Source organism: Enhydra lutris, unplaced genomic scaffold, assembly GCF_002288905.1.
Source record: "Enhydra lutris kenyoni isolate GAN:26980312 unplaced genomic scaffold, ASM228890v2 scaffoldscaffold22, whole genome shotgun sequence".
NCBI lineage: Eukaryota > Metazoa > Chordata > Mammalia > Carnivora > Mustelidae > Enhydra > Enhydra lutris.
Genome location: NW_019154106.1, coordinates 509524 through 534681, shown reverse-complemented (window position 1 = coordinate 534681; position 25158 = coordinate 509524). Strand labels below are relative to the sequence as shown.

The 25158-nt window shown below is 63.7% G+C and overlaps 3 protein-coding genes across 4 annotated transcripts; all 3 read left to right on the top strand.

The window, feature by feature from the left end:
• The first annotated feature begins 2302 nt into the window (after nucleotides 1–2302).
• Nucleotides 2303–6876, top strand: LOC111149558 (solute carrier family 25 member 22). The gene is made up of 9 exons (XM_022506654.1): nucleotides 2303–2513; nucleotides 2631–2756; nucleotides 2950–3005; nucleotides 3700–3790; nucleotides 4308–4426; nucleotides 4530–4704; nucleotides 4789–4943; nucleotides 5019–5094; nucleotides 5244–6876. The coding sequence occupies exons 1-9, from the start codon at nucleotides 2494–2496 to the stop codon at nucleotides 5395–5397; spliced, it is 972 nt and encodes a 323-aa protein (XP_022362362.1). The 5' UTR covers nucleotides 2303–2493; the 3' UTR covers nucleotides 5398–6876.
• Nucleotides 6877–7256: 380 nt separating this feature from the next.
• Nucleotides 7257–9268, top strand: LOC111150302 (cell cycle exit and neuronal differentiation 1). Its single transcript, XM_022507751.1, has 2 exons — nucleotides 7257–7324; nucleotides 8657–9268. The coding sequence occupies exon 2, from the start codon at nucleotides 8755–8757 to the stop codon at nucleotides 9202–9204; it is 450 nt and encodes a 149-aa protein (XP_022363459.1). The 5' UTR covers nucleotides 7257–7324; nucleotides 8657–8754; the 3' UTR covers nucleotides 9205–9268.
• An 8861-nt stretch (nucleotides 9269–18129) lies between these two features.
• LOC111149473 (glutamine amidotransferase like class 1 domain containing 1) lies at nucleotides 18130–24968 on the top strand. 2 transcript variants are annotated; one of them, XM_022506564.1, is made up of 8 exons: nucleotides 18130–18230; nucleotides 19828–19904; nucleotides 20443–20548; nucleotides 20908–21015; nucleotides 21903–21997; nucleotides 22684–22777; nucleotides 22937–23048; nucleotides 23140–24968. In XM_022506564.1, exons 1-8 carry the CDS (start codon nucleotides 18167–18169, stop codon nucleotides 23144–23146), a joined length of 663 nt encoding a protein of 220 aa, XP_022362272.1. In that variant the 5' UTR covers nucleotides 18130–18166; the 3' UTR covers nucleotides 23147–24968. The 2 variants fall into 2 exon arrangements, with proteins under 2 accessions (XP_022362272.1, XP_022362271.1); XM_022506563.1 differs by lacking the exon at nucleotides 23140–24968 and having other exon boundaries at nucleotides 22684–23004.
• The last annotated feature ends 190 nt before the right edge of the window (nucleotides 24969–25158 follow it).

Below are 25158 nucleotides of genomic sequence, written 5' to 3'. Positions count from 1 at the left end.
AGAATCAGGTTGAAGTTCAGAGGCCAGATTTTTATCTGCAGGCTAGGGCACCGGGAAGCTGGTGCTGGGGATAGATACCCTGGGTGTGTGCGTTGGGGGCCCCTTGGCTAGGCAGAGGGCTCTGGGAGTGCCCATTCCGTGCCCTCTGTACCTGCCAGGTGAGCAGTCCTGGGTGGCAGCCGCAGGCCTCTTGACACCTAGCCAACCTCTCCCTGGCCTTTTTTTTTTTTTTTTTAAAGATTTATTTTTTTATTTATTTGACAGAGATCACAAGTAGGCAGACAGGCAGGCAGAGAGAGGAGGAAGCAGGCTTCCCACTGAGCAGAGAGCTGGATACCGGGCTCGATCCCAGGACCCTGGGATCATGACCCGAGCCGAAGGCAGAGGCCTTAACCCATTGAGCCACCTAGGTGCCCCATCCCTGGCCTTTTAAAAAGTATTTATTTAGGGGCGCCTGGGTGGCTCAGTGGGTTAAAGCCTCTGCCTTCGGCTCAGGTCATGATCCCAGGGTCCTGGGATCGAGCCCCGCATCGGGCTCTCTGCTCCGCAGGGAGCCTGCTTCCTCCTCTCTCTCTGCCTGCCTCTCTGCCTAGTTTCTCTCTATCAAATAAATAAAATATTTTTAAAAAAGTATTTCTTTATTTGAGAGACAGAGAGAGAGCAGGAGCAGGGGAGGGGCAGAGAGAGAAGCAGGCTCCCTGCTGAGCAGGTAGCCGGATGAGGGATTCATTCCTGGGACCCCAAGATCATGACCTGAGCCGAAGGCAGACACGTAACCATCTGAGCCCCCCAGGCATCCCAACCTTAGCTTTTTAATAGATGTGTATTGTTTCCTGTGTCCCAGAGTGCGGTTTCCATGAAATGTGTCTTCATCCAACAGACACAGGTCTCACGAACAGGAGTGGGCACAGACCCATCTCCACCCCCACGGGACAGATTGTCCACACACAGGATCTGAGCACAGAGAGCGCCCCATCCTCTGGGTCCCAGAGCCCTAGACAGATGCAGCCTGTGCGCTGCAGATGGGAACTCATGGGGCATCCAGGGTCGTGGCGGCCTCGGGCTGGGGTTCGTATGGGCGGCTGCCCTCGCTTGGCTAGGTCAACCTGAGTCAGGTCCACTGCCCTGTGGGCTGGTCAGGTGTCCGAGGCGGGGCCCTGGCTCTCAGAAGTTGTCACACCCCCTCCCATCCCTTCTCCCACAGCGGCAGAGAGCCTCAGCCCAAAGTGAAAGAGAAAGTCCCCCCCTCACCAAGGCCAGCCCCGCCCCGCCTAGCGGCCAATCCCCGCAGCGGGCCCCTCCCTCGGCCTCTGGGTCTACAGCTGCTGAGCCCGGTAGGCTGTAGTCCTGGAGGTGCTCCTTGGGGTGAGAGGGGTTGGGGCCTGTGGGGGTGGTGGGGCTGGAGGGGCAGGGGACACAGGAACAGATGGCCTGGGAAAGCTGAGGTGAAGGTCACCGGTCCTCAGAGGAACCAGGGGCGTGAGCCAGTCTGGTGACCCTGGGCGGTAGTGCTGTGGGTAAGAGCCTGTGACAGCTGGCCTCTGAGGGGGCCTGGGGAAGAGGCGGCAGGGAAGGCTCCGGGACTCTGGGAGGCCCAGGACAGGAGGCTCCGGAGGCTGGCTCTCCTGCCCTGTCTTTAGTGAGAGGGGCCCCATCTCCCCCAAACCCTAGAGTGGGTAGGGGAACTAACCCCAGGGAGCCTCAGTCCGGTATCCCCTTCCCAACTGCCCCCTACCCTGTGCTTCCAGAGGACCTGGTTTGTGCGTGTGTGTCTGTGTCTGTCTGGGAGTGGGATTCCTGGAAAGGGTGGGCAGGAGGGTGGGTGCTGGGCTGGGTGTGAGTGAGCCTAGTGCTTCTCCGAGGGGAGGGGCTGTCTGGGGTCCATGGGAGCGGTGGAGGGGGGCTGCACCAGGCGTGGCAGCATCTTCCTGGGTAGCTGTGAGCCGAGCCCAGGTTGGGGGGCTCCTCAGCACCTCCGGCCTCCATCCTGAAGGGGGCAGGCGCCAGCTGCAGCTGCTCGAGGAAGAGGGGGTCACCGCAGTCCGCAGTTGACCTGCCTGGCTGGCAGATTCACTGCCCCAGAGGCGCCTGGCCCTTTAAAGGCAGGGTGCGCTCCTGTGCGCGTTCAGTGTGCACGTGAGTGTGTGTGAGCGTGAGCGAGGCCAGCTGGGAAGCCGCGCGGGGGCGGGGGCGGGGGCGCCTTGAAGGGAAACTGGTGGCCCTGGGGATGGGGCCACGGGTGAGTGAGGGGCTCGGTGCCCTTGCATGAGACCTGGGGGGCAGCTTATTTCCCTGGTGTGCCTCTGAGTGGTCTTTCCCTCCTTCCGCTGACTCCCGTACCCTCTTCTAGAACAGAAGCGGTGGTTTTGAAATTCCCCGGAAAGTGGAGGACCGCCCCTTCCCCCTCTCTCCCACCCACGCTCCGCCCGCCACCACCCCTGTCTTCCCGCGGCCGGCGTCCACCTCTCCGGCTACCTGGGTGCACGCGGTTAAATGGCTGATAAGCAGATCAGGTCAGAACGTGACCCTGCCTTCGCTCTCCGCCTCACCCCACCCCACCCCACCCCGTGTGTGGTCCTGACCCGCGGCCGAGCAGGCCAGGCCTGACGGCGGCGCCCTCTGCCCCCCAGTCTGCCGGCCAAGCTCATCAACGGCGGCATCGCCGGGCTGATTGGGGTCACCTGCGTGTTCCCCATCGACCTGGCCAAGACGAGGCTGCAGAACCAGCAGAATGGCCAGCGCCTGTACACCAGCATGTGAGCAGGCCCGGTGGGCGCGGGGGCTGGAGGGTTGTGGGGGGCAGGCTGCGGCTCAACTCCAGTCCCGCGCCTGTGCCCCCGCCCTGATAGACCAGAGGGGAAGCTGAGGCCAGGGCCGGCCTGGGAAGCGCAGGTCTGGGCTAGGGCCGGAGCCGCCGCCAGCCCCGGCCCCTCCCCCTCTTGGCTGCAGGTCCGACTGCCTCATCAAGACCATCCGCTCCGAGGGCTACTTCGGCATGTACCGCGGTGAGGCTGGGGACGGGGACGGGGACGGGGGGGCCTCCTGCAGCCTCAGAGGCCGCTGGCAGAGCCGGGCAGGTTGGCCTGCCGGTGCCTGCTGTGGCCCGTCAGACCTGGATGCCGGGTGGATGGCACAGGCCGGGCTCTCCAGGGCGGGGTGGTTCCCAGCAGCCCTCCTGGAGCTCGGCCCCTCCCCCCGCCTGCTGCGGAGGCCGGGCGTGGCAGGACAAGTGTCTTTGCTGTGCGGTGGCAGTCTTCCCCCTGCTTCTGGGGCAGGTGGGACTCCCATCTGTGCTGGGAGACCGGAGGGGAGGGGTGGGGCACAACCGCAAAGCCGCTTAGCAGGCAGTCCCCAAGCCTGGCTTTGCCCAGACTTGGTGCGGAGGGACCCACCACCGCCTCCCTCTGCTCTTGCTCGCCCAGGGCCGGGGTCCTCCAGGGAAGGGGTTCCTCAGGGAGGCCAGAATGGGTCCATCACGCAGGGAGGGTGAGGGGAGTGCCCAGAGGAGGCACTGCCCCTGCCCGGTCCTGCCCCGCCCGGCACCAGTGTGGGTGAGAGGGCAGGAGGGGAGCCAAGGAGTGACTGGGGTGGGGCTCTGCCAGCTGGAGGCTTGTGCTGGCTGAGAGCCTCCCCAGCCCGCATCACTGACCTGCCTGTGCTCCCCCCGCCCCGTGCTCCCCCACCCCCCATGCCCCATAGGAGCCGCTGTGAACCTGACCCTCGTCACCCCTGAGAAGGCCATCAAGCTGGCTGCTAACGACTTCTTTCGATATCAGCTCTCCAAGGACGGGTGAGGGGCTGTGAGCCAAAGTCGTGCAGGGGAGGGGTCCGTGCCTCCGGACAGAAGATAACCACAAAGGACAGCTGTCTGCCCCTCACCTCCTCCCTCTCCTCACCGCCTCCTGCACCGGGAAGGAAGCAGATGCCGAGTCCAGTGGTGCCTTGGCCCCAGGGGTCCCGGCCCCCAGGGTGGGATTGGGGGGACACTGACCACCTTTCCCGTCACCTGAGGGTGGGGCCGAGAGGGCAGCCCCTTGGGTGCTTGCGAACCCCAGCTTCTGCGCTGCTCTTTGTGGTCCTTCCACCTTTCCCAGGCCCTGCTTCAGGGCCATCTGTCTGATGGGCTCGGTGCCCGTTGCTGGCAGGCCTGAAGGGGTATTTGCGGCTGGCGGGTGCCATACCCCTCCAGGGCCGCACCACCTCCCCGTTCCCAGTCTCCTTCATGCCCAGGGCAGCAGGCAACCCCCCGGGGCGGTGGAGGCATCTGGGTCTGCCACCGCATCACGGCCCTCACCCCTTCTCCATAGGCAGAAGCTGACCCTGGTGAAGGAGATGCTGGCGGGCTGTGGGGCTGGCACCTGCCAGGTGATCGTGACCACCCCCATGGAGATGCTGAAGATCCAGCTTCAGGACGCAGGCCGCATTGGTGAGGGTGTGGGGGGTACCGAGAGCTGGGGTGGGGGCGACAGCTGGAGCCGCATCCCCTGCCCCAGTGGGAGAGCCAGCAGGCCCATCCCTTCTCTCCCCAGCTGCCCAGAAGAAGATACTGGATGCCCAGGCCCAGCTGTCGGCCCAAGGGGGCTCCCAGCCCTCCGTGGAGGCTCCGGCCACCCCCCGGCCCACGGCTACTCAGCTGACCCGGGACCTGCTTCGGACCCAGGGCATTGCCGGCCTCTACAAGGGCCTGGGGGCCACACTGCTCAGGTGGGAGGGACGGTAAGGGCGGGAGGAGGGAGGCCTGCCCACCATATGCCTCTAGGTCATCAGCGTCCCTCCCTCCCCACACAGGGACGTCCCCTTCTCCATTGTCTACTTCCCCCTCTTTGCCAACCTGAACCAGCTGGGCCGTCCCGCATCGGGGGAGAAGGCTCCTTTCTATGTGTCCTTTCTGGCTGGCTGTGTGGCTGGGAGTGCAGCTGCTGTGGCCGTCAACCCCTGTGATGGTCAGTGCCTGGGGCTGGGGCAGGGGCAGGGGTGGAGGCAGGCTGGGCCCCACACTGACCCGCATACCCCTGCAGTGGTGAAGACCAGGCTCCAGTCACTGCAGCGCGGTGTCAATGAGGACACCTACACGGGCTTCCTGGACTGTGCCAGGTGGGATGGCCCCGGCGCGGGGGGCCGGGGGTTGGTGGGGTGCGCAGCGGCCCTGACTACCCTCCTGGGGCTTCCTGGACTGTACCTGGTGGGATGGCCCCGGGGCCAGGGGTGGGCGGGCAGCAGCCCTGACCACCCTCCCCCTGCAGGAAGATCCTGAGGCACGAGGGCCCCACGGCCTTCCTAAAGGGCGCCTACTGCCGCGCCCTGGTCATCGCCCCACTGTTTGGTATCGCTCAAGTGGTCTACTTCTTGGGCATCGCAGAGACGCTGCTGGAGCTGCCGCAGCGACCCCAGCACTGAGCACAGCGGCCAGCCGCTCCCTCCAGCCGAGTGGGACCAGAGTGGGGCCGGAGCCAGTCCTGCCCAGGGCCTGCCCAGGACTGAGCAAGAGACAGTCTCTCCCCAGCCTTCTCACGTGGACGGGGGGAAGCAGAGGAAGGGGTCCACATGGTGCACACAGCGGCCCCCGCAGGGTCCTGCCTGCACGACCACTGGGAGCAATGTCTTATTTATGTAGAAAATGCAGAAATCTTTACATTCCTGGAGCCAGCCCCTGCCACAGCTCCGCCCCGGCCTGAACACCCCCAGGGACAGAGCTGGTCTCTGGGCTGGGGCGCCCAGGCCTGGGACCCTACAAGCGGGACCCTACCCTCCAGTCTACCAGCTCTTGTCCCCGAGGCTTGGCCCCTAGTCTGCGAAGGGGACCCCGCACAAACCTATTTATTAACTTGCTGAGCACAAGTGCTCTGTCCATCCCTCTGTCCATCCGTCCAGCCTCCCCCTGCTGCTGTCCTTCTCCACTTGGCCAGGACTCCATTTTGCCCCCCCAGCCAGCCTTGCAGGAGGATTGGGGTTCCTGCCCCCCATATTGAGCCAGGAGTCCCAGGCAGGGGTCACACTGAGTTCTGACTCCCAGGGCAAGCCCCCCCACTCCACTGTGGGACCCAGCACCCCTCCTGGTGGGCTTCTCTCCCCCGACCCCAGGCTGGGGGCATGTAGCATGTGAGGTCTGTGTGCATGTGCAAATGTTCTGGGGAGCAGTTTGTGTCCTCCAGCCTTCCACTGGCCTGGCCCCTCAGAGATGGGGCTGGGGGCAGGAGTGGGTGGCTGCGGGCTTTACCCACATGGCCAGGCAATGTGTGTGTGTTTGTGCTGTGTGCGCCCTGGGCTCCTTTCTGACCCCATTCAGGAATTTATTTTCCCAGCGTGGTTCTTGCTGCACCTCAGCAAACCCCTCTTCTGAGACCCCCCCCCCCCACCCTCCGGCGCCAGGATTGGCCAGTGGGGAGGGCAGACATGAGGACCAGTATGGAGCCTGGGGGTACCTGCTCTCTTTCCAGGGATAGCACCTGCTCCCTCAGCTCTCTGGGGGCTCGCCCTACTCCCGGGGGCTCGCCCTACTCCCCGGGCCTCTGCTAAGGCCGCTGAATACACTCCGTAAGCTCTGCCTTCCCGGACTGCCCCCTCCGTTGGTGTCGTGAATCAGAGCGGCCGCCCCGCCCCAGGCCACGTGATTGTGTCGGTATTGATCTGATGTGCTGGTGCTGTGTACCCCCACCCGGGCCCCCGTCCTCGGAGGCCCCTTCCCGGTGACACTACCTGGGGCTCAGGCCTGGGCCCCCCAGTTCACGGTTCCTGGGAGCTGCCCTCTCCCGCCACATCTGTACCTTGGAAGCTGCTGCTGCTTACAGAATTATATTTTTTCTTTTGAAGAGTTTTAAGAAGTTGTAACTTTTTGTGTCTTGTCCTGTGAGAAGATAAATAAATATTCTAAGTAGATAGCTCGTCTCTGGAATCTGTTGGGGGGAGGGGCGGAGGGGGAGGGCAGCCTCTTTCGGAGCCGGCTCCCCTGTCGCTGCAGACCGACCTCCGTCCACCCTCCCGCTGGCCGGCACGGGGCCCAGGAGGGGGCCCGGGCTGGGGGCCTGCAGACTGGGGGGGAGGGGCGGGAAGGGCTGTCCCCTCTCTTCCCTGACTGCAAGCCGCCCTTGGGATCCAAAGGGGAGCCTGTGCGTGGGGGCCCCACAGTTCCCCGCCAGCCGGGGGCGCCGGGATGGCCGAAGGGGGCGGTGCCGGTGGTGATGTGGCCCCGCCTCCTGGGCTTGCGGCGCCGAGAACAGGGCATTGTGGGAAACTCCCAGTCCCCGCCGCCGCCGCCACAGCCGCCGCCCGCCCTGGTCCCGTGGAGAGCGCGCAGCGCGGAGGTGGGAGCGCCGGGAGCAGCAGCGTAAGACAGCGGGGGCTCCAGGGCCTGGGGCCGGGGGTGTGACGGGGCGGCCCCGCGGGGCGAGTGGGCGGCTCCCGCCTTGAAGGTCACTGGGAGCGCACGCTGGGCCCCCGGCTCTCTCCAGCCCAGCGGCTCCTGGGAAGGGGAGGGGGCACTGGCTGACGTCAGTGTGAACCAAAAATAACAGGGGCTTGGAGTGGGGGCGGGCAGGAGACCACCTGCCCTTTACAAACTTGACCCCCAGCAGCCGGGTGCCCATCCAGAGCAGCAGGGATTGAGGGGCTGCCGGGGCCCGTGAGAAATGGGGCAGCAGCTGGGCCTGGGCCGCTCACTGGGACACCTCCGTTATGCTGTGACCTACAGGTGACCTTCAGGTGTGGTTAGTAATCCTGGCCTGGGTGGAAAACCTGGGCCGCTGCTTCCCACATGTGCTCCCTTTCCTTGGTGGGGTGAGGGGTACTAATCCTCTCGGAGGAGACACAGACAGGGGGTGTCTAGGTCTTTAGAGAGAGACAGCTCGGGCCCAGCCCGACTCAGACATAGAGGATCTGGGCCAGGCTTTTCCTACAGTCCGGAACCCCCACCTCCTTCCCTGGCCCGGGTTTGAGGATGCTGAGGCCGACGGACATGGCGTATGTCCACACCAGCCTCACACCAGGGGACCCCCCACACACACACCGCTCTTGCCCAGAAGCGGGCACAGCCCCAGACTCAGAAAGGACTCCCTGCCCTTGAACTGGAGCAGGGAAAGCTGGTCTTGGGGGTGGGTACCAGGAGCTGGAGAGGGGCAGATGGCTTGCCTGGAGGCACAGGGCCTGGCTTCTCCAGCCTCCCGGAAACACTTGAGATGTGCTGTACCCCAGTTCTGGTAGCCTGGGGCCTATTCCCACACCCCTGACACCACAGAGCCCAGACTCTGGGTTCCTGCCCTACCCCCCCTCCACAGGGACCCAGTCCTTCCAAGCAGGTACACTGTTGGTTCTGCCCAGGCACGCCATAGCTGCCACGCCCTCAGTTGACCGCAGAGCCTCCTCTCACTGCCCCGTCCAGGGCAGATGGAAATAGCACAGGCATGACCAGGACCATTGTGCGGATGGCTAGTCTCATGCCGCACCCCCAGCCGGTTCAGGGCCCACAGGATCTGCCTGTGTGGTTCGAGGGGCTTCTCAGGGAGTGGTGGCGGACTGCTGGAGATCAAGCCCTGGGAGCACATGCTGAGCGGGGTCTTCTGGGGTGGAGGGTGGTCCAGAGGGCCTTTACGGGGACAGGATCGTAGGGAGCTAAGCAGGTGGGCTGAGTCTCTTGCCATGGCCTCATTGTGTCTCTCCCCAGGCCTAGATAATGCCCAGTGGTGAGCTGTCCTGAGCCACTGAGTTCCAGCTGCCTGTCTGTCCACGCACACTCCACGTAGCCTGCCAGCACCGCCCAGCATGGAGTCCAGGGGAAAGGCGACCAGCAGCCCCAAGCCCGACACCAAGGCTCCACAGGCCGCTGCTGAGGCCAGAGCCCCACCAGCTGCAGATGGAAAGGCCCCTTCAGCTAAGCCTGGGAAGAAGGAGGCCCAAGCAGAGAAGCAGGAGCCTCCCGCAGCCCCCACACCACCAGCGGCCAAGAAGACCCCGGCCAAAGCAGACCCTACCCTTCTCAATAACCACAGTAACCTGAAGCCAGCCCCTGCAGCCCCCAGCAGCCCTGATGCCACCACGGAGCCCAAGGGCCCTGGGGATGGGGCTGAGGAGGGTGAAGCCCCCAGCGGGGCCCCAGGGGGCCGAGGCCCTTGCCCCTTTGAGAACTTGACCCCCCTGCTCGTGGCTGGGGGTGTGGCTGTGGCCGCCGTAGCCCTAATTCTTGGTGTGGCCTTCCTGGCCCGGAAAAAATGATGGCTAGTGCCCAGGTGGGGGCACAGCCACTTCCTGTACAGATCTCAGGAGCCTAGTGCATGCCGAGCTCCCCCATAGTTATCCACACATCCGTACATGCGCACCATATAGACACATATACCCCCACACACGCAGAGGGACAGACAGACAGGCCCCCAGCCGTGGAAACCCAGCCCGCCCGCTGGCCCCCAGCACTTCCCCCTCCCAGGCTCTGGGGTTTACCGTGCAGCACAGGAGGAGCCATAGCACGGGGAAGAGGTCTTTGCTGTGGCCAGGGTACTGGGGGGCAGGAGGAAGAGAGGACCTTGAGTATGGCCCGCCCGCCTGCGTGTGCCAGCCCGTTCCCAGCGGCCCCAGGGGTCCCATGCGCTTCCTGGCAGACAGGGCTGGGTAGGGGTCCGGGATGGGCTCTGACAAGGGCCCAGCCCATGTGGGGACATTAAAGGGTATGGCTGTTTCACTCCCCATTTCTGCTCTTTGTTTGTAGCTGGGCAGGGTTGGGGGGTCCATGTGGGTAGGGCCGGGGCAGTGGGGTGACCCGAACCAAGCCTTCACAGTGGCAGAACTTCTGTGCCACCTCTGTCCACCACCTGCACCCTGGCTGGGTGGACAGACAGCGCAAAGGCCGGTCTGGGGGTGTTCCCACCATTCACCTTCTAGCTTGTGCCCCAGGGGAGCGGCCGAGGCTGGGACCACAGCACTTCCTGCCCTGGGGTATCCCAGAGCCTGGCAGGGAGGCCGGGGATGGGGGCGGTGGCCAAGGAGGACCTGCCCAGCAGCTGCGCTTGTCCTGCCCCCTGTAGACCGCCCCTCCCACCTCACCCAGCGCCCTTCGATTCTAACAAGCGTATAAATGCAATAACACAGAAAGGAGCTGCTTGGCGGACCTGCGTCCACTGCACTGCTGTGGAGGGAGGGAGGGAGACTGCTGTGCAGCCCCTCCTCAGCACGGAGCCAGCTTGGCGCGCGGCACAGTGGCCGTGGGCACTGTGGGCACTGACACGTCCTTACCTGGCCAGCCCACCCCTAGAACCCTGGGCCTGAGTGGAGGCTGAATCTGAAATAAACCGTCTTGTCTAATGGCTGGGCTGGCGTCCTCACCTCCCTGGGACGGAGAAAGGCAAGGGCTTCCTGGTGGGGTGTGGGAGGTGGTCTCATAGCCACAGCACCAGGCTTTCCAGGGAGGAATAGGGAGCTCCAGGTGCCACCGTCCACCGCCCCCTCTCCAGCCACCCCCATGCCTTTGAACCCAGACCCTGCCCCGTCCCAGACCGCCACAGCCAGGCCTTCCTGCCCGCCTGGCCCTAGATGGACTCCTACCCCCAGGCCTGGGCTGCCCACTGCAGTGCACGGGGCAGGGCTGGGACTGGAGCAGGAAGGGCATGGTTGTGGGGGGCCTTGCTCTGGCATCTGAGGCCAGGGCGTGTCTTTCTCCATCGCTGTCATTGGTGAGCTCCCCATCTGTGCGGGGCACAGAGGAGACTGGGGAGATGGGCTTTCCTCTTGCCGCCCCATAGCCCACAGCTCCCTGAGCCCGCTCGGACCAGGTGACCGACTGGTCTGCCTGTGCCCCCAGCCGTGCGCAAGGCTGTAGGGGCAGGGTCTGGGGAAGCAAGGCCCTGCTGGGCCCAGAAGCGCTCCTGTGGGCTCTGTCACTCTGGCCCCTCCTGTCCCCAGCCTCTTGCAGCTCACGTGTTGGGGGCACGCCCTTCCCTTCTTTTCCTGGTACCCACCCTCCCAGAGGGGCACACCCGCTCCCTGTACCCGCATATCAGGCCCAGGCAAGTCCGGAGAAACTTCTGGGAGTGAGAAGGTCCAAAACGGGCTTGGCGGCCTTGTCCAGACACGTGCCTCCTCCGAGTCCTGGGACCTCCTCCTGACCCCCACACCGCTGGCTGCTCCAGTCCCTGAGCTACCGGGCCAGAGCCGGCCACACAAGGTGGGCTGCTGCGGAGCAGGGCAGACCTGGCCCAAGGGTCCAGCCTCCAGCCCCTTTGCCCCGCGGGTGCCGGGGCTGCTGCGGTGCTCAGCAGACCACCCACCCCGCTCGGCTGGGCAGTCCCCTCTCCCACAAACCCCTGATATTTTAGGGAATTTTTGCAGCCGGTAGAGTTGACTGTGAGGACGAGCTCTGTCATCTTCAACTGGAAGCCCAGAGCCTGGCCCTCGACGTGGTCATTCCACTGGAGGTCGCCCCCCCCCCCCCGCCCCCGCCCCGCCTTGTTCGCCAGCTCACAGGACGCCGAGCTTCTTTCCAAATAGGGCAGCGATGAAAATCCTTGTAAGGGCCCTTGTGCCCGGCGCCTTTAGGGTGGGCTGTGCGTGTGGTGCAAACATATCTTTTTTTGTTTGTTTGTTTCTGTTTTATTGTTTTTTGTTTTATTGCGATAAAATACACAGAACACAAAATTTACCACCTTAGCCACATCGAGTGCGTGGCTCAGGCACGAAGCACATTCCTGTTGTGCAGCCATCCCCACCAACCATGTCCAGGACTTTCCAACTTCTCAAATGGAAACCGTCCCCGAGACACTGACCCCCATCCCTCCCTCGGCCCCGGCGCCCACCGTCCACTCTCTGTCCCTGCGAATCTGGAGGCTCTAGGGACCCCACCTGGGTGGGATCCTGCAGTGTTTGTCCCTGTGTCCGGCCTGTTTCACTCCGCATCACGTCCCCCAGGCCCACGCATGCTACGGCAGGCGTCCAAACGCTCTTCCTTCCCGAGGCTGCTTTATGTTCCGTCGATGGATAGACCACATTTTGTTCGCCTGCTTGTCCGTCGACAGACACTTCGCTGCTCCCCCTTCCCACTGTGGTGAGTTGATGCTGCTGCGGACGGGGACGTGCTTGGGGACGTGCTCCTCTCTCTCGAGACCCTGCTGCCCCTCCTCTGGGCCGCGCAGGGGCTGCGTCTCACACAGCGGCGAGGGCCCCGCTCCCCCCACCCCGGGTAGGGGGGAAACATGCAGACTGTGCGAGTCCGACCACCTCTTCTGGTTGTTTCTCTCTGCACGGCTCTAATGTACTTCTTTTCACAAAGTTCCTGGCTATTTGGGCCTTGTCTTTCGCGACTCTTCTTCTTGATGCCATTTGTCCGTTCTTCTGCTGGACGGAGCGCCTTCTTCTCATTTATTTGGAGGAATTCTCCACTTGTTGTGCCTACCAAGCCTTCGCCACACTGCAGACATCTTTACCCAGTGGCTGGCTTCCCTTTTGCTCTGTTTCCTGAGCGCAGAAGTTCTAAAGTCTGAGGTCGTCACATGGACTCCCGTGCCCCTTACCATGTGCGCTCTGGAAATCGCGGTCGGAAGGAAGGAGCTCTTCCTCCTTCCAGGCTAATGTTCTTGGCATTTGCACATGTTTAGTACATGTCATGTCTCAGCCTATCTGTGGACCTTAGGTTTTGTGTGTGAATAAGCTGGAGATCCAAAGTTACTTCTTCTCCATCAGCTGGTCCAAGGGAGCCCAGGACGTGCACAGTTCCTGCTGGCCTGCTGTGGCCTCCACCTCTCACTTCCCAGCACAACCAGGCCTGTGCAGAGCCTGGGGCCGGCTAACACCAGCCACCTGTCAGGGTAGATTTAGGGTAGCACTTGGTGATGATCTCCTGTTTCCTTTTTTTTTTTTTTTAAGATTTTTTTTTTTTATTTGACAGACAGAGATCACAAGTGGGGGGGGGGGCGGGAAGCAGGCTCCCCTCTGAGCAGAGAGCCTGATGCGGGGCTGGATCCCAGGACCCCGGGATCACGACATGAGCTGAAGGCAGAGGCTTTAACCCACTGAGCCACCCAGGCGCCCCTGTTTCTTTATTCCTGATTTCCCATGCACACTCAGCTCCTGGAATCCCCTCTTTGGGGACGTGAGACTAGCTTAACCGTGTCTCGGGGGTCCATGTGGGGTTTGGATGCTTCCATCCCACTGTGCTCCTACACTTGAGTAGGGACCTTTCCAAAATAAGCAAACTCTTAGAGATGTCCAAGGCTGGTTTTTGTGGTTTTTGTTTTTGTTTTTGAGAAAGAGAGACAAAGATACTGACATCAGGAAGGAGATGAGTGAGCAGGAGGGGGGAGGAGAGGGGAGAGGGGACGAGGGGGAGAAGCAGGCTCCCCTCTGAGCAGGGAGCCAGATGCAGCTCTCAGTCCCAGGACGCTGAGACTGTAACCTGAGCTGAAGGGAGAGGCTTAACCCACTGAGCCACCCAGGTGCCCCTAAAAAAATCTCTTTTAAAAAGTAGGTACTATAGAGTGTCTGGGAGCCCTGCGTCGGGCTTCCTGCTCAGGGAGGCCTGCTTCTCCCTCTCTCGCTATCTCTGTCATAAATTAACAAAATCTCAAACAAACGAAAAAAAAAGTACGTACTATAAATACAAATCAAATTTTCAAGGCCATCAGGAAAACTCAGGTGGGAGCATCGTGTCCTGGGACGGAGGTGTCCACCGGCTGGGCACCGTCAGAGGGACACCCTGCCCCCACCCCTCACCCGGGCAGCACAGGGACTCCCCAAAGACCTGGGCTCTGGGCCGTGGTACCAGGACTTGATGTCTTCCTGTTGCCAGGCTGTGCCACGTTGCACCACATGTGGGCTTCAGAGGGCACGGGTGGTCAGGGTTATAAGGACGCAGAAGAGGTATGTGGGGGGGCTCCACTTCGTTTTTCTATCTAGCACCCCTTCCTTCCCCGGAGTGTACAGTCCCTCTCTGGGGAGTCCCATCCTGGAACGCATTCTTGGCGTGACCAGGGAGTGGAGCTGGCCGCTGTCTCCAGACCCTGCCCTCCCCCATAGAGAGGGGCCTGGGGCTAAGTGGGGTCCTCTGGAACCTCTCTTCCATCACGGAGGCAGAGTGACCGATACCCCCCCGAAGGCACAGGTGGCAGAGAACTTGGCTCCGGGGACTGACCCCAGCTGCTGCAGGCCAGTCCTGACTCCTGGATCTTCAGTGCCCACCCCCAGCTCCCTGGCTCGGGGCCTCCCTGACCTCACCCCTAGTCCCTGGGCCAGACAGGCAGAGGCTCCCTGTGTTCCAGTGGCTGTTTCTGGTGTGCCTGGACATCTTGGCCCAGTGTCTCTGGCGCAGGGAGGTCTGGTGAGGCTGTCGGAGGGTTGGTGAGCAGTGTCCACCTGCCAGCCTCAGCTCACGGTCAACTGTCGGGGTAGGACAGCGGCTTGGCCCCTGCGGTCCTGCGGAGGGTGCTGCGGTGACATTGCTGGGAACCATCCCTGGCCAGCGGGAAGAAAGGCTGAGTGTGGGTGGCCGTTGCCCCCAACCCAGCACAGTGGTACCTGGAGGTGTGTTTGAGAGGAACCCCATTCAGACACTCCTGTGGACCCTCCCACCTATGCATGGAGCCCTGTCCTAATGTCCTGGGCAGGATGCAGCCAGCCTCCCTGCCGTATCACCCCACTCCAGGCCACCAAACTGCCTGCCCACTTGGCTGACATCTTTGGGCCACACTTCGCTCTACGCGATGAAGGTGAAGGGACCCCAGTGCTCCCCGCCCACTGCCCTGGCTTCTGCAGCCCCATGCCCTTAGCGGAGGCCACCCTCTGCTGTCTGGTTCAGGGTCTTCTTCATTAGTGCTTGGGCTCTAAGTCTCCAGATCCCACCCCCGGCCCCAGCAAAAGTGCCCAAAGCCTGAGCACTGCTGGAAAGAGGGATGCAGCTGGGCCCAGGACACGGGTCCCCTGACCAGCAGTCTGGCTGGCAGGGCTGCCCATGACACACCAGCCCTGAGAAAGAGCCCTGTCCCAAGTCTCCTGTCTGAGGTCCACCCAGCAGTCAGGCTCACCTAATGCGGGGGGGGGGGCACTCAGGGCAGCCCTGTGAGCTTAGGGGGGTTTCTCAGAAAGGGAGCACAGGGCAAATGGTGCCTCTGGTGCCCAGGGGCTTTGAAGGAGAGTTAGGAGTTCGCCAGACAAAGAGGAGCTCCAGCATTTCAGAGGGAGGAGCAAGTGGGAAGGCTCCCGGGGGGACTGGCTCAGGCACACTCTGGAAAGGAAGGCAGCAAGAGAGCCAGGGGTCCTGAGACTCTGGCAGTGCCTACTGGAAAGGCCCCCGGGAACGCCCCCCAACCATCCTTGTTCCATCTGGAGCAATGTACAGAGACAGGAATGAGACCGTGAACCCGACTGGTGTTTGAGAACATGTCATGGGACACCCTGCACCTCATGTTTCAGGGTCCCCGAGCAAAACCAAAACCCCGGGTTCAAGGGCATCACTCCACAGCAGCAGAGCCCTGGGGGCCCCAGCCCCCCTCCCTGGCCCTTCCCTTCCTCTCCTGGGCAGTCACTATTGGCTGATGCCCTAGGACTCCATGCCCACGAGCCCCACACCTCAGGGCCTCAGCTGTGACACTGGCGAGGCCCTGGGGAGGGCCTGGGGATGGACGAAGGGGTACTGGAGGGGGAGGCCCATTCCCCCCAGGCCTGGATCGTTCTCAGGAGACAGCCATCCGGACGTGGGCCAGGGTGCAGAGCCGTCCCTGAGGCTCTCCTGGGCTCTGCCCTGGGAGGGAGAGCTAACTGCCCACTGATCCGCCTGCGGGAATCCCAATCCTGCCCAAGGCTGGGCTGCAGGAGCATCCCCCTCCTCGCCTGCCAGGGCTGACGGGGCAGAAGGGGCAAGGGGCCAACTCAATGGAATGGGAACTCACTCAGGCAGTGGAGAGACAAGCCAGCAGGATGGTGTGGGTAAAGAGGGCAACAGACACAGCCTCATGTCGGGGGCAGCCCTGCTAAGGGCTAACCCTAGTCACCATGACAGGGCCTCTGGCTCCCTCTCGTCCAGTCCTCATTGCCCACAGGGCCACACAGAGAGGCAGGTTGCTGCCAGACCTGGACCAAGACCCCATATATCACACCTGCCCCGTGGAACCTGCCCACCCCAACTCCAGATGCCACGAGCTACCTGGACCCTCATAGCCCTGCATGTGCTGGGAGCCACTGACCCAGGCAAACGTGCTGCCCTGGACTGGGGTTGGGGTGATACACACACACAGGACATGGGCTCGGCCATCAGCCTGCTCAGGCAGGTGGGTCCATCCTGCAAGCGTTCTGCAAGGACTTAGGTGTACAGTGGAGCGCACACTGCCTCTGAGCACAAGAGTGCACTTGTGCACGTGTGCTCCCACTTGCACGCATCAGCCTCGTAGTACAGGGCCACAGCCCAGCTACCGCGTCTGTTCTCTTAGTGGCAGAAGGGAGCGGCCTGGCCTAATGAAGTTCGGTGATGCAAGAGGAGGTGGGTGTCAGGGCGGCCCGGGGGGTGGTGTGGTGGGGGCTGGGCCTGCAGGATGGTCCCATGGCCCCCGCTGCAGCCTGGCATCTCCAGCCCCTGGATCCCACGAATGCCCACGTGGGGAGCCCTCCTAAACCCAGAAAGCTCTTTCTGTGGCTAGGCCTAGCCTATGACCTCAGGCTTGTGGGTCTCCATCCAAAGTCCTCCACTCACCCACACAGCTCCTGTCCCCTGTCCTGAGGCCCTACCAATGCTGGGAGCCCCAAGCTTCTACTTCACTCATAATAGGAGGGTCCTGCTGAGGTTGGGGGTTGCTGGTAGTCAGGAGCTGTGGGAGCGTGCGGCCTCACCAGGTAGAGGACAGAGCCGGTGGTCATGGAGGTAGGAGTGCCCAGGAGAGTAGAGGTCCTTGGCCTGGCCTCGGCCACTTTGGCATTTTTTACCCACGACAAAGGTTTCTTTAGTCAGAACTGAGGCTGGCTAGACCTCGAGGAAACCCTATTTCCTGAAGCAGGGGGTCCTGGAAGGTGGCCTGTGGGGGCCAAGGGGTGGGTCTGTTTCTCTTTACCACCAGCCTGTGCCCAAGGCCCTCTACCGGCCTCCCTTCTCCCAGGCCCAGGCCTTAGAGAGCACCTAACAATCTGCAGCTGACCCGTGTGTCTCCCAGTCAGTGGAAGCAGTGGAAGCAGTGCTCGAGATGCAGCTCTGCCCAACGGCACCCTGATTTCCTCACCAGACTCAGCACCTAGAACTATCTCAGGAAGGGACACCCATCCTCTTCCAGGGACTCAGCTGAACCCCAGCGACCCTGGATGCCTCTGTCTCCCCACAACCATCCTGGAGGCAGAACCCATCCCTCCTGCCCCCGCAGACACCTGCAGACCCCCCTGATCTCTAGACTCCCACCCCTGCCCACACAAGCACCCACCGCCGCAGCCCCACCCTCTCTGCCCCAGGGGAGTGGCCGGCCTCCTTAAACTCTTGGCCTCCCATTTTCCCGACTGAGCTGGCCCCCTCCCACCTCCTCTCCCCGCTGGCCGGCCCACTCCACTACTGTCACCTGTGAACCCATGCTCGAAGCCCCCACCTGCAGGACGTGAGCCCCCTTGGGAGGGCGCTTTGCCCCGCGCATTCCATGCTGTGTCTCCAGACTCTCGGTGATCCAGGGTAAAGTGCCCATATCCACGAGGCAGGGACCATCATCCACGGGACGGGCACCCTCGTTCACGGGCAGGGGTCCTCTCTCCTGGTTCACGCTCCTGTCCCAAGGGACGACGAAAAGGGAAAGGCACCGTGTTCCTGACTGCGACCAGGGGCCGGGCCAGGGGTCTGCTCAAGGCTGCTGAGGCGTCGGGCCGGGAAAGTCGGCCCACGCTGTCTCCCGCCGCCTTGGGGCCAAGCTCTGAGCCCCGCCAGCACGACCCCCAGCCTCTCCCCCCGCCCCGGCGGCCCCGTCCCGCTCCCCGCACCTACCTGCTGCCCTCCCGACACCGCCCCCCCAGCCCCCACGCCCCCGGCGCCCCGCCCCCTAGCCCGCCTGGCACCGCCAGTCCTGGAACCAAGTTAGGGGGTGGCTCCGAGCAAGAGGAGACATGGCGCATGCGCCCGGCGCTGCCCGCGGCCCCACCTCCAGGCGCCGTAGCACGTGACCGGCGTTTCCCGGCACCCCTCCCCCCGCGCGCGCACGCGCACGCGCACGCGCAAGCCGCGCCGGCTCTGGCAGATGCCATGGCGTCCGAGCGACTCCCGAGCCGGCCCGCCTGCCTCCTCGTGGCCAGCGGCGCCGCGGAGGGTGAGGCTCGCGAGCGTGTTGCGTGGCGGCGCGGCCGGCAGGCCCGCCGACCCCGAGCGGTTCGCCTTTGCGGCGCTTCCGCCTTGGAAGGGGAGCGGCGCCGGCGTCCCTGGCCTCCTGCGTGGGGATCCGGGGCGCGGCGCTCCTGTGGGAGGAGAACGGGTGCCGCCTCGCGGCGGAGGGTGCTGGCCCTTGGGGGCCTCCGTGCGTCACGCGCCGGGGCTTGCCGTCCTGGACGCGCCGGCCGGGGTGTGGTGGGGGGCGGTGGGCTGTCCGAGGAGCTGCGGGGCTGGCCTGTGTTCCGGCGCGCCTGGGGTTGGGCAGCGGGCCGGTGGGACCGTGGGCCTTTCCGCGGGGGTGGCCGTGAGCCTGCGGCCGGGGCGTGAGGGGTTGGGGGAGGAGCTGTCCCGGGGGCGGAGAACCCCTCCGTCCTGCCGTGTGAGGTACCAGGGCGCCGGCGTGCGGCTCCCGCAGGGCACACGGCCGGTGCCGGGGTCCGCCTGACTGACCAGCCGGAAGGCGCCCGATTGAGCGCTTCCCAGGCCCGCGCCTGCGCTTTCTTCGTCAGATGGAAGCAGCGAGCCCAAGCTCGCGTGGCGGAGAGCCCAGGGTCGGGACCCGGGGTCTGGCTCCGGAGCCTTCCCGGACTCGAGCTGCCCAAGTGGGCAAGGTTGGGAGAATTGCAGGTGGAAGCGTCGCCGTGCCCAGCGCGTGGGTGGGAGGAGCCGTCAGGAGTGGGGCTCTGTCCTGGAGAGGCAGGTGGGGGAGACCACCAAGGTGTGGGGTAGGGTGAGGAGGGGTTGACTGGCGTGGCTGTGCCATGGGGAGGGGACACAGCTCTGAAAAGGCCACTAGGGCACTGAGGACAGGAGGGGGCCCTGCAGAGACCCCGGAGGAGGGGTGAAGCCGGGTTCAAGGAACTGAGGGCAGAATTAGGCAGAGTCCGCGGATGGTTGGTGGGTGCCTGTGCTCCGCCATAACACCCAGCGATGCGCAGGGCTGGGCAGAGGGCAAGCTGAGGTTTAGGGATTCGGTCCAGGATGGACATAAAGGTGCCCGTTTGGAAGCAGACGTCCCTGGTGGGGCCACAGCCCCCGGCAGCGGGGAATGTTTTGGACTGGAAGTGGGCAGAAGAGGGCTGCGAGCTGCACTGGGCGTTGTGGGCAGGGTCCAGGAGCTCTGTGAGCAGCGGCCAAGTGTCCTAAAGTGAGGACAGGGGCGAGGCCAGCCCATGGGGGTCGGGATGCTCCCGTGTTCCTGCCGACACTGGGCCGCAGCCCTGCATCTGAGGACACACGTCTCGCCCTCTGTTACCTCTCCCGGCTGAATGCCGGGGGTGGGGACCGGCTGGGTCGCTGGTGGTTCCGTGACTGCACCTGGGGACCTTGCATTTGAGTCTGCCTTCTGGAGAGGCTTTTCGTGGCCAGGCTGGGCAGAGAGCCCATCCTGCAGGGGCTGTGGGCTGGGGCTGCTGCCCCAGCATGGTGAGGTGGGGGACCAGGAGACCCTGAGGGTGTCTGGAGCAGGGACTGTCATGCCCCTCTTCCTGCCCACAGGGTCCAGTAGTGCCCGATTTAGAGCCGTGTTGACTTTGCAGGTGTGTCTGCCCAGTCCTTCCTTCACTGCTTCACGCTGGCCAGCGCCGCCTTCAACCTACAGGTGGCCACCCCTGGGGTGAGTCCAGCCAGACCCATGGGGCCCGTACCTTTTGGGGGGGTGAGTCTGGGAAGAGTGCTGTCGCTCTCAGGGAGAAGCAGGGAGCCTGAGGTTGGTGTGACTCCAAGGGAGGTGGTAGGGCTGAGGGTTAGGGCCCTGTTGAGGTGATCCAGCTCTGGTTCCTGTTTCCTGGGCTCTGGCCCTACCTTTGGCAAGGGAGACCTTTCGTCGATGGTCAGCCCCTGCGTGTAAGAGTGAGGGCGGGACAGACCTTCCACCTGGAGTTCTCTATCTTCTCTGGCATGGGACTGGGGGTCACAGCAGCAATGGGTTACGTGTCTGTCACTTTGCATACTTCTGTTGTCCTCCCCAGGCGGACAGTGGGCGCACTTTATAGGAGGTGGACTGAGGGTCAGCTGGGGCTAGCTGGGGGTGGGGTGTGGCATGGCTGGGTGAGGGGTCTGGGCTGTCCCCAAGCTCTTGTCGGCATTTCAAGCCCCCGTGAGCCAACAGTGGGGTGTCTGCCGCTGACCTGCAGCCCCTGCTGCTCTTACAGGGGAAGACCATGGACTTCGTGGATGTGAATGAGGGCAATGCTCGCTGGGTGCAGGATTTCCGCCTCAAGGCGTACGCCAGCCCTGCCAAGCTGGAGTCCATTGATGGTGAGGGGCCCAGGCTGCTGAGACCTTGCGGCTTTGGGGTGTGGGGGTTCTAGGTGGGTTTGTGGCCTCCGCAGTGCTCCCGTGCTTCTGCTTCTGATGTACTTGGCTTGCCACGAAGTGCTCGACTGTCCAGGGCAGCATTCATCCAGAATCCTGGGCCCAGAGTTCTCTGTCTAGAGGAGGGAGGTGGGTGGCACAGGGAAACACGGAAAAGTTAGGGAGGGCTTGTGGGTCTTGGGATTCCCAGTGTGTGTGTGGGGAGAAATGACAGATGATGGCATCTGACTGGTCCTCTTGGGGGGCTGATCCTGCCCCGCAGCCCCGCTCTCGGTGACTGCCCTGCTGTGACCTCCCCGCAGGTGCCCGGTACCACGCCCTCCTGATTCCCAGCTGTCCTGGGGCCCTGGCCGACCTGGCCAGCAGTGGCTCCCTGGCCCGCATCCTCCAGCACTTCCGCTCGGAGAACAGTAGGTGACGTGTGGGGCTGGGGTGTGGATGGGGTATGTAGGTTAGTGAGGAACGGCGCTCTGCCGGCAGACGGGACAGGTCAGTGCGATGTTTCAGGGCAGACAGGGCAGATGGGAGGAGCCTCCGATTTTGGCCCCAGAGGGCATGAGGGTACTGGGCTGTCCGCGGGGATGCACACATTCGAAGTGGGGTGCCCCTCAGGTCGCTCCTTCTGTGTGCCCTCTGCCTGTGTTCCAGGGGGGCCGGTGGCTGCCCCCCGTAGCTCCCTCTGAGGTGGGTGGCAACGTGCTGGCTTTGTTCCTCGTGGGGTTCAGGGTTTGAGGCCAGCGGGGGCTGGGAGAAAGGCTGTGCTGTGGAGATGTGGCCTGCTGCCTGGCCTGATGGGGATAGGATGCTTGTTAGGGACCAGCAGACAGAAACGCAGGGGCTCCACACAGCGTCCTTTGTTAGTGGGAGCAGGGCCTCCCGTTCCCAGCATGGTCTGGACAGAGAGTGATTGTTCCTGGCCACTGCCACCGTGGGAATGCCCGTGCGCCCACCCGACCTCGGGGAGGGCTCTGGGTGACTGTCGGGCAGGGCTGGGGCTCCGGAGGGACCGTGGAGGGACCGTCAGGGATGGTGTTCACAGGTGGGCTGCAGCCGTGCAGGGCGGGGACATCCACCAAGCCGGCCGTGGGTCTGCTGCGGCTTGGTCATGGGCCTGCCACACCCTGTGACGGCCTGTGTCTGCTCTTTGGCCGAAACCTGAGGAAGCAGCTGTGAACCAAGCCTAGTCCCGGTGCAGAAGCTGACTGGTGGGGAGGGAGCTTGGAGGCGGGAGGTGTTGGGAGAGGGGCAGGGGCCCCCGGGGGGGTGTCCATGGCCTTAGACCTTCTCTTCCTTTCAGAGCCTATCTGTGCGGTTGGCCATGGCGTCGCAGCTCTGTGCTGTGCCACCCACGAGGACCGATCCTGGGTCTTCCAGGGCTACAGCATCACAGGGGTGAGTGTTGCACAAGGGATGGTCCCAGGCATCAGAGACCTGCATATGTGCCTGAAAACTCAGGGACTGTCCCCTCTGGCAGGGGGACAGTCACTTGCCCAGACCGGGACCACAGGCTGGTAGCTGTGCTGCTTGCTCTCCCATCCCCTCCCCTGCTGACATCCAGGGTGGCCTCCAGGGCATGGCCCGTGGCTCTGGACATGGGGAGGGAAGCACAGGGGGCTCTTAATGGGGTACGGGGCAACTTTGGGGTGCCAAGGAAGGAGCTGACATAGTTTTAGTGCCTGTCATGTGCACGATACCCTTCGGGGCCAGGAAGTTTAGGTGCAGGGCCTGGAGTTGGAGAAGGAGCCTGGCCAGACAGGGGACCGGAGGGAGATCTAACGTGCAAGGATTGAAGCCTGACCATTTGGGGCTGTATGAGGCCAGCTTGGCAGGTGGTGCAGGGGGCTGGGGGAGGAGAGGCGCAGGAGCACCACCTCAGTGTGCGCCCCTACGACCCCGGGCCAGCTGTAGCCTCTCCGCACCCCTCCCAGGGCTCTGTGCCCTGCTGTTCCCCCAATTGTGCGCTGGGGGGTTCAGCTTGAGGCTGCCTGCTCAGTGCATTTACGGGCCCTGTGCTGGGGGAGGGCAACTGTGGGCGCTGTGGTGCCCTGACCTGGGGGTGGGAACCCGCTCCCCAACAGCCCTCTGTGTACGAGCTCGTCAGGGCACCTGGTTTTGCCCGCCTGCCCCTCATCGTGGAGGACTTTGTGAAGGATGCCGGCGCCAGCTTCAGTGGTGAGCCGGGGCTGGGGAGACACTGGCCAGGGGCCACAGCTGAGACCCAGGCTGGCTGCCTGGCGCTCTGGGGGCCCCTGAGAGGGAAGGGGTCCGGTTCTCAGGGTGCGCCTGGCCTGTGAGCCTGCCTGAAGCCCATGCTTTCGGGACGTCCTACAGCCAGTGAGCCCGACGCTGTGCACGTGGTGCTGGACCGCCACCTGGTCACAGGCCAGAATGCCAGCTCCACTGTCCCAGCTGTGCACAACCTGCTCTTTCTCTGCGGTGGCCGGTGAGGAGCCGTGGACGGCATGGGGGGCAGGGTCCTGGTTCTTGACCAGCCCTTTGCTGGAACTTGAGCCTCGACCGGACCCGTCCTGTAGGAAATGAGATGGCTTCCCGCCTGCCAGCGGACACAGCCCCCTCTAGACGACCGGATTCCTCAGGCCTCCAGGGACCCCGCCTCCATGACAGCCCGAGAGTGACTTCTGGATGCCCAGCTGGACCCAGCGGGATTGTTGGAGGCCTCTGAGAATTAGCCCTGAGGAGTGTGAGCTCTGGGGGAGGGGCCGCCCTCCCCACCCCCAGGCCACTTGCTTTCCCGGGGGCAGAGTAGTGGAGGGGCTCAGGGCCGTCAGGTGGTCTCTGAGAATTCCGCATGTGCTTGGCTCAGAGAGTTGGTCTGTGGGAGTCGGCCGTGGGGGTCCCCGTGTTTGTCTTGGATCCTTTGGTCTTCCTGTGCCCTGCTGGCTGGTCCCTCCCCTCTGCCTGTCCCTGTCCACCCTGACCAGTCTCTCTGGTGGTGGTGCCAGGACCCCATTGTGTGTGTTGAGGACAGGACCCAGGCTTCTGTGCTGCCCCCCCACTCCTGTAGGTGTTGGTGGGGGAAGCTATGGTCCAGCTGCCTGGGGCTGGCTCGGCACTTCCCGTTTGCCCAAGGCCAGGGGGCAGCTTGTGAGGGACACAGGCTCCTGGCCCCCAGGCGGGCCCCAGACCACTCGGTGCTGAAGGAGCAGCCCTGATTTTAATCCTTGCCGTGTGTGTGGGTTCAGAGTGTGACGGTAACACCGTGTGAGGCCATCGCTTCTGATGCTGAAACTGCTGGGTCTTCAGAAAGCAGCACTGCTCGCCCAGAGCCCTGCCCACGTGGTGTGGGTTTGCAGCTGCCCCAGAGCTTTCGAGGTAGAGTGACCAAAGTGCGGGTCCTGCTGGCCAGGAGCCCTGGAGCGGTGCCCCTCGGTCTACACCTATGTGTAGAGCCAGGCCTCAACAGGCCTGCGCGGGGGTGCTCCATCCCGACGTGGCCACTCACCTTCTGGGCTCGTGGGCCTCCAGGGGCTGGGCAGGTCCTCTTGCGCCCCACCTTGGCTTGTGCCCCTCCCCGACCTGGCTTGTGCGGCTTTGCTGCGTCTGACCCCCCGGAACGGAAGACGGGAAGGCGGCGGCGCCTCCCCCGCGCCACAGAGCGTGGAGATGCAGCCCTGCTCCTCTGGAGTTTTTCTGGGGGCATCGTGTCCGGAGCTCCTGATGCCACTGCCCAGCTGGCCGGCTCCACTGAGAGGCCTGGGTCCTCTGGGCCTCGGTCCCCACCACAGGGTGGTCGACATCTCTGGACAAGCTGTTTTAAAGTTCATGCCTTGTGAGCTCCGTCTCTTGTGATCTGTGAAGCGCTACCAACACTCGCCAAGCTCGGCCAGACGACTCCTGGGTTCCGGGTCGGTGCAGGGCGGGGCCCCCCCCAGTCCCGTTTGCTGCACCCACCGGAAGTAACCCACAGCCCCACAGGAGTGACCCGTGAGTGCCGGTGACAGCAGCAGCCGCCGTAACAGAGCGACTTAACGAATCGTAGTTTCCCTGACCCAAGTGTCCGTCACTGCCAGACGGCGCGAGTAGCCGTGTGCTAGGACGTCACTTGGCCTGGAAGAGGAATGGGGTCCTGGGAGCATCGTGCAGACCGAATCTGGACCGCGGCCTGCAAAGCCAGACCTCGGGTGTGTGTGAGTCCATTACACAGAGCAGAGTTGCTGTCGGGGGGTGAGGGGTGCACATGAACACGATGCCTCCTTCTGGGGGGACGGGAACGTCCTAAAGCTGGGGTCAGGGCACCCGGCTGGCTCGTGGAGCGCACACCTGTGTCTCGGGGTGGCAAGGGGAGTCTGTGCCCCACGTGGGGTGTAGACTGCTTCGAACAGTAAAATCTTTAGACCAGTCAGTCTTGGTGGTCCGCATGGCTCTAGGTATTAAGATCACCAGCTTGTACGTGTGAGCGGGTGGGCGGGCTTGATGTTGGCTATGTGTGCACGCACGTGTGACCCAGACCTGCAAGTCCTGGGGTGCGGCCTGTTGAGCAGCTGGCTGTCCGCCTGCCGGCTGAGCGCTGGGACACAGAGGTGCAAAGCCTT

Coding starts and splice junctions, on each gene's coding strand:
- LOC111149473 (XM_022506563.1), top strand. CDS start 18,167: ATGGCGTCCGAGCGACTCCCGAGCCGGCCCGCCTGCCTCCTCGTGGCC. Junction 18,231..19,827: donor GGCCAGCGGCGCCGCGGAGG/GTGAGGCTCGCG, acceptor TTGACTTTGCAG/GTGTGTCTGCCCAGTCCTTC. Junction 21,016..21,902: donor GCACTTCCGCTCGGAGAACA/GTAGGTGACGTG, acceptor TCTTCCTTTCAG/AGCCTATCTGTGCGGTTGGC.
- LOC111149558 (XM_022506654.1), top strand. CDS start 2,494: ATGGCTGATAAGCAGATCAG. Junction 3,791..4,307: donor TATCAGCTCTCCAAGGACGG/GTGAGGGGCTGT, acceptor CCTTCTCCATAG/GCAGAAGCTGACCCTGGTGA. Junction 4,705..4,788: donor CTGGGGGCCACACTGCTCAG/GTGGGAGGGACG, acceptor CTCCCCACACAG/GGACGTCCCCTTCTCCATTG.
- LOC111150302 (XM_022507751.1), top strand. CDS start 8,755: ATGGAGTCCAGGGGAAAGGCGACCAGCAGCCCCAAGCCCGACACCAAG.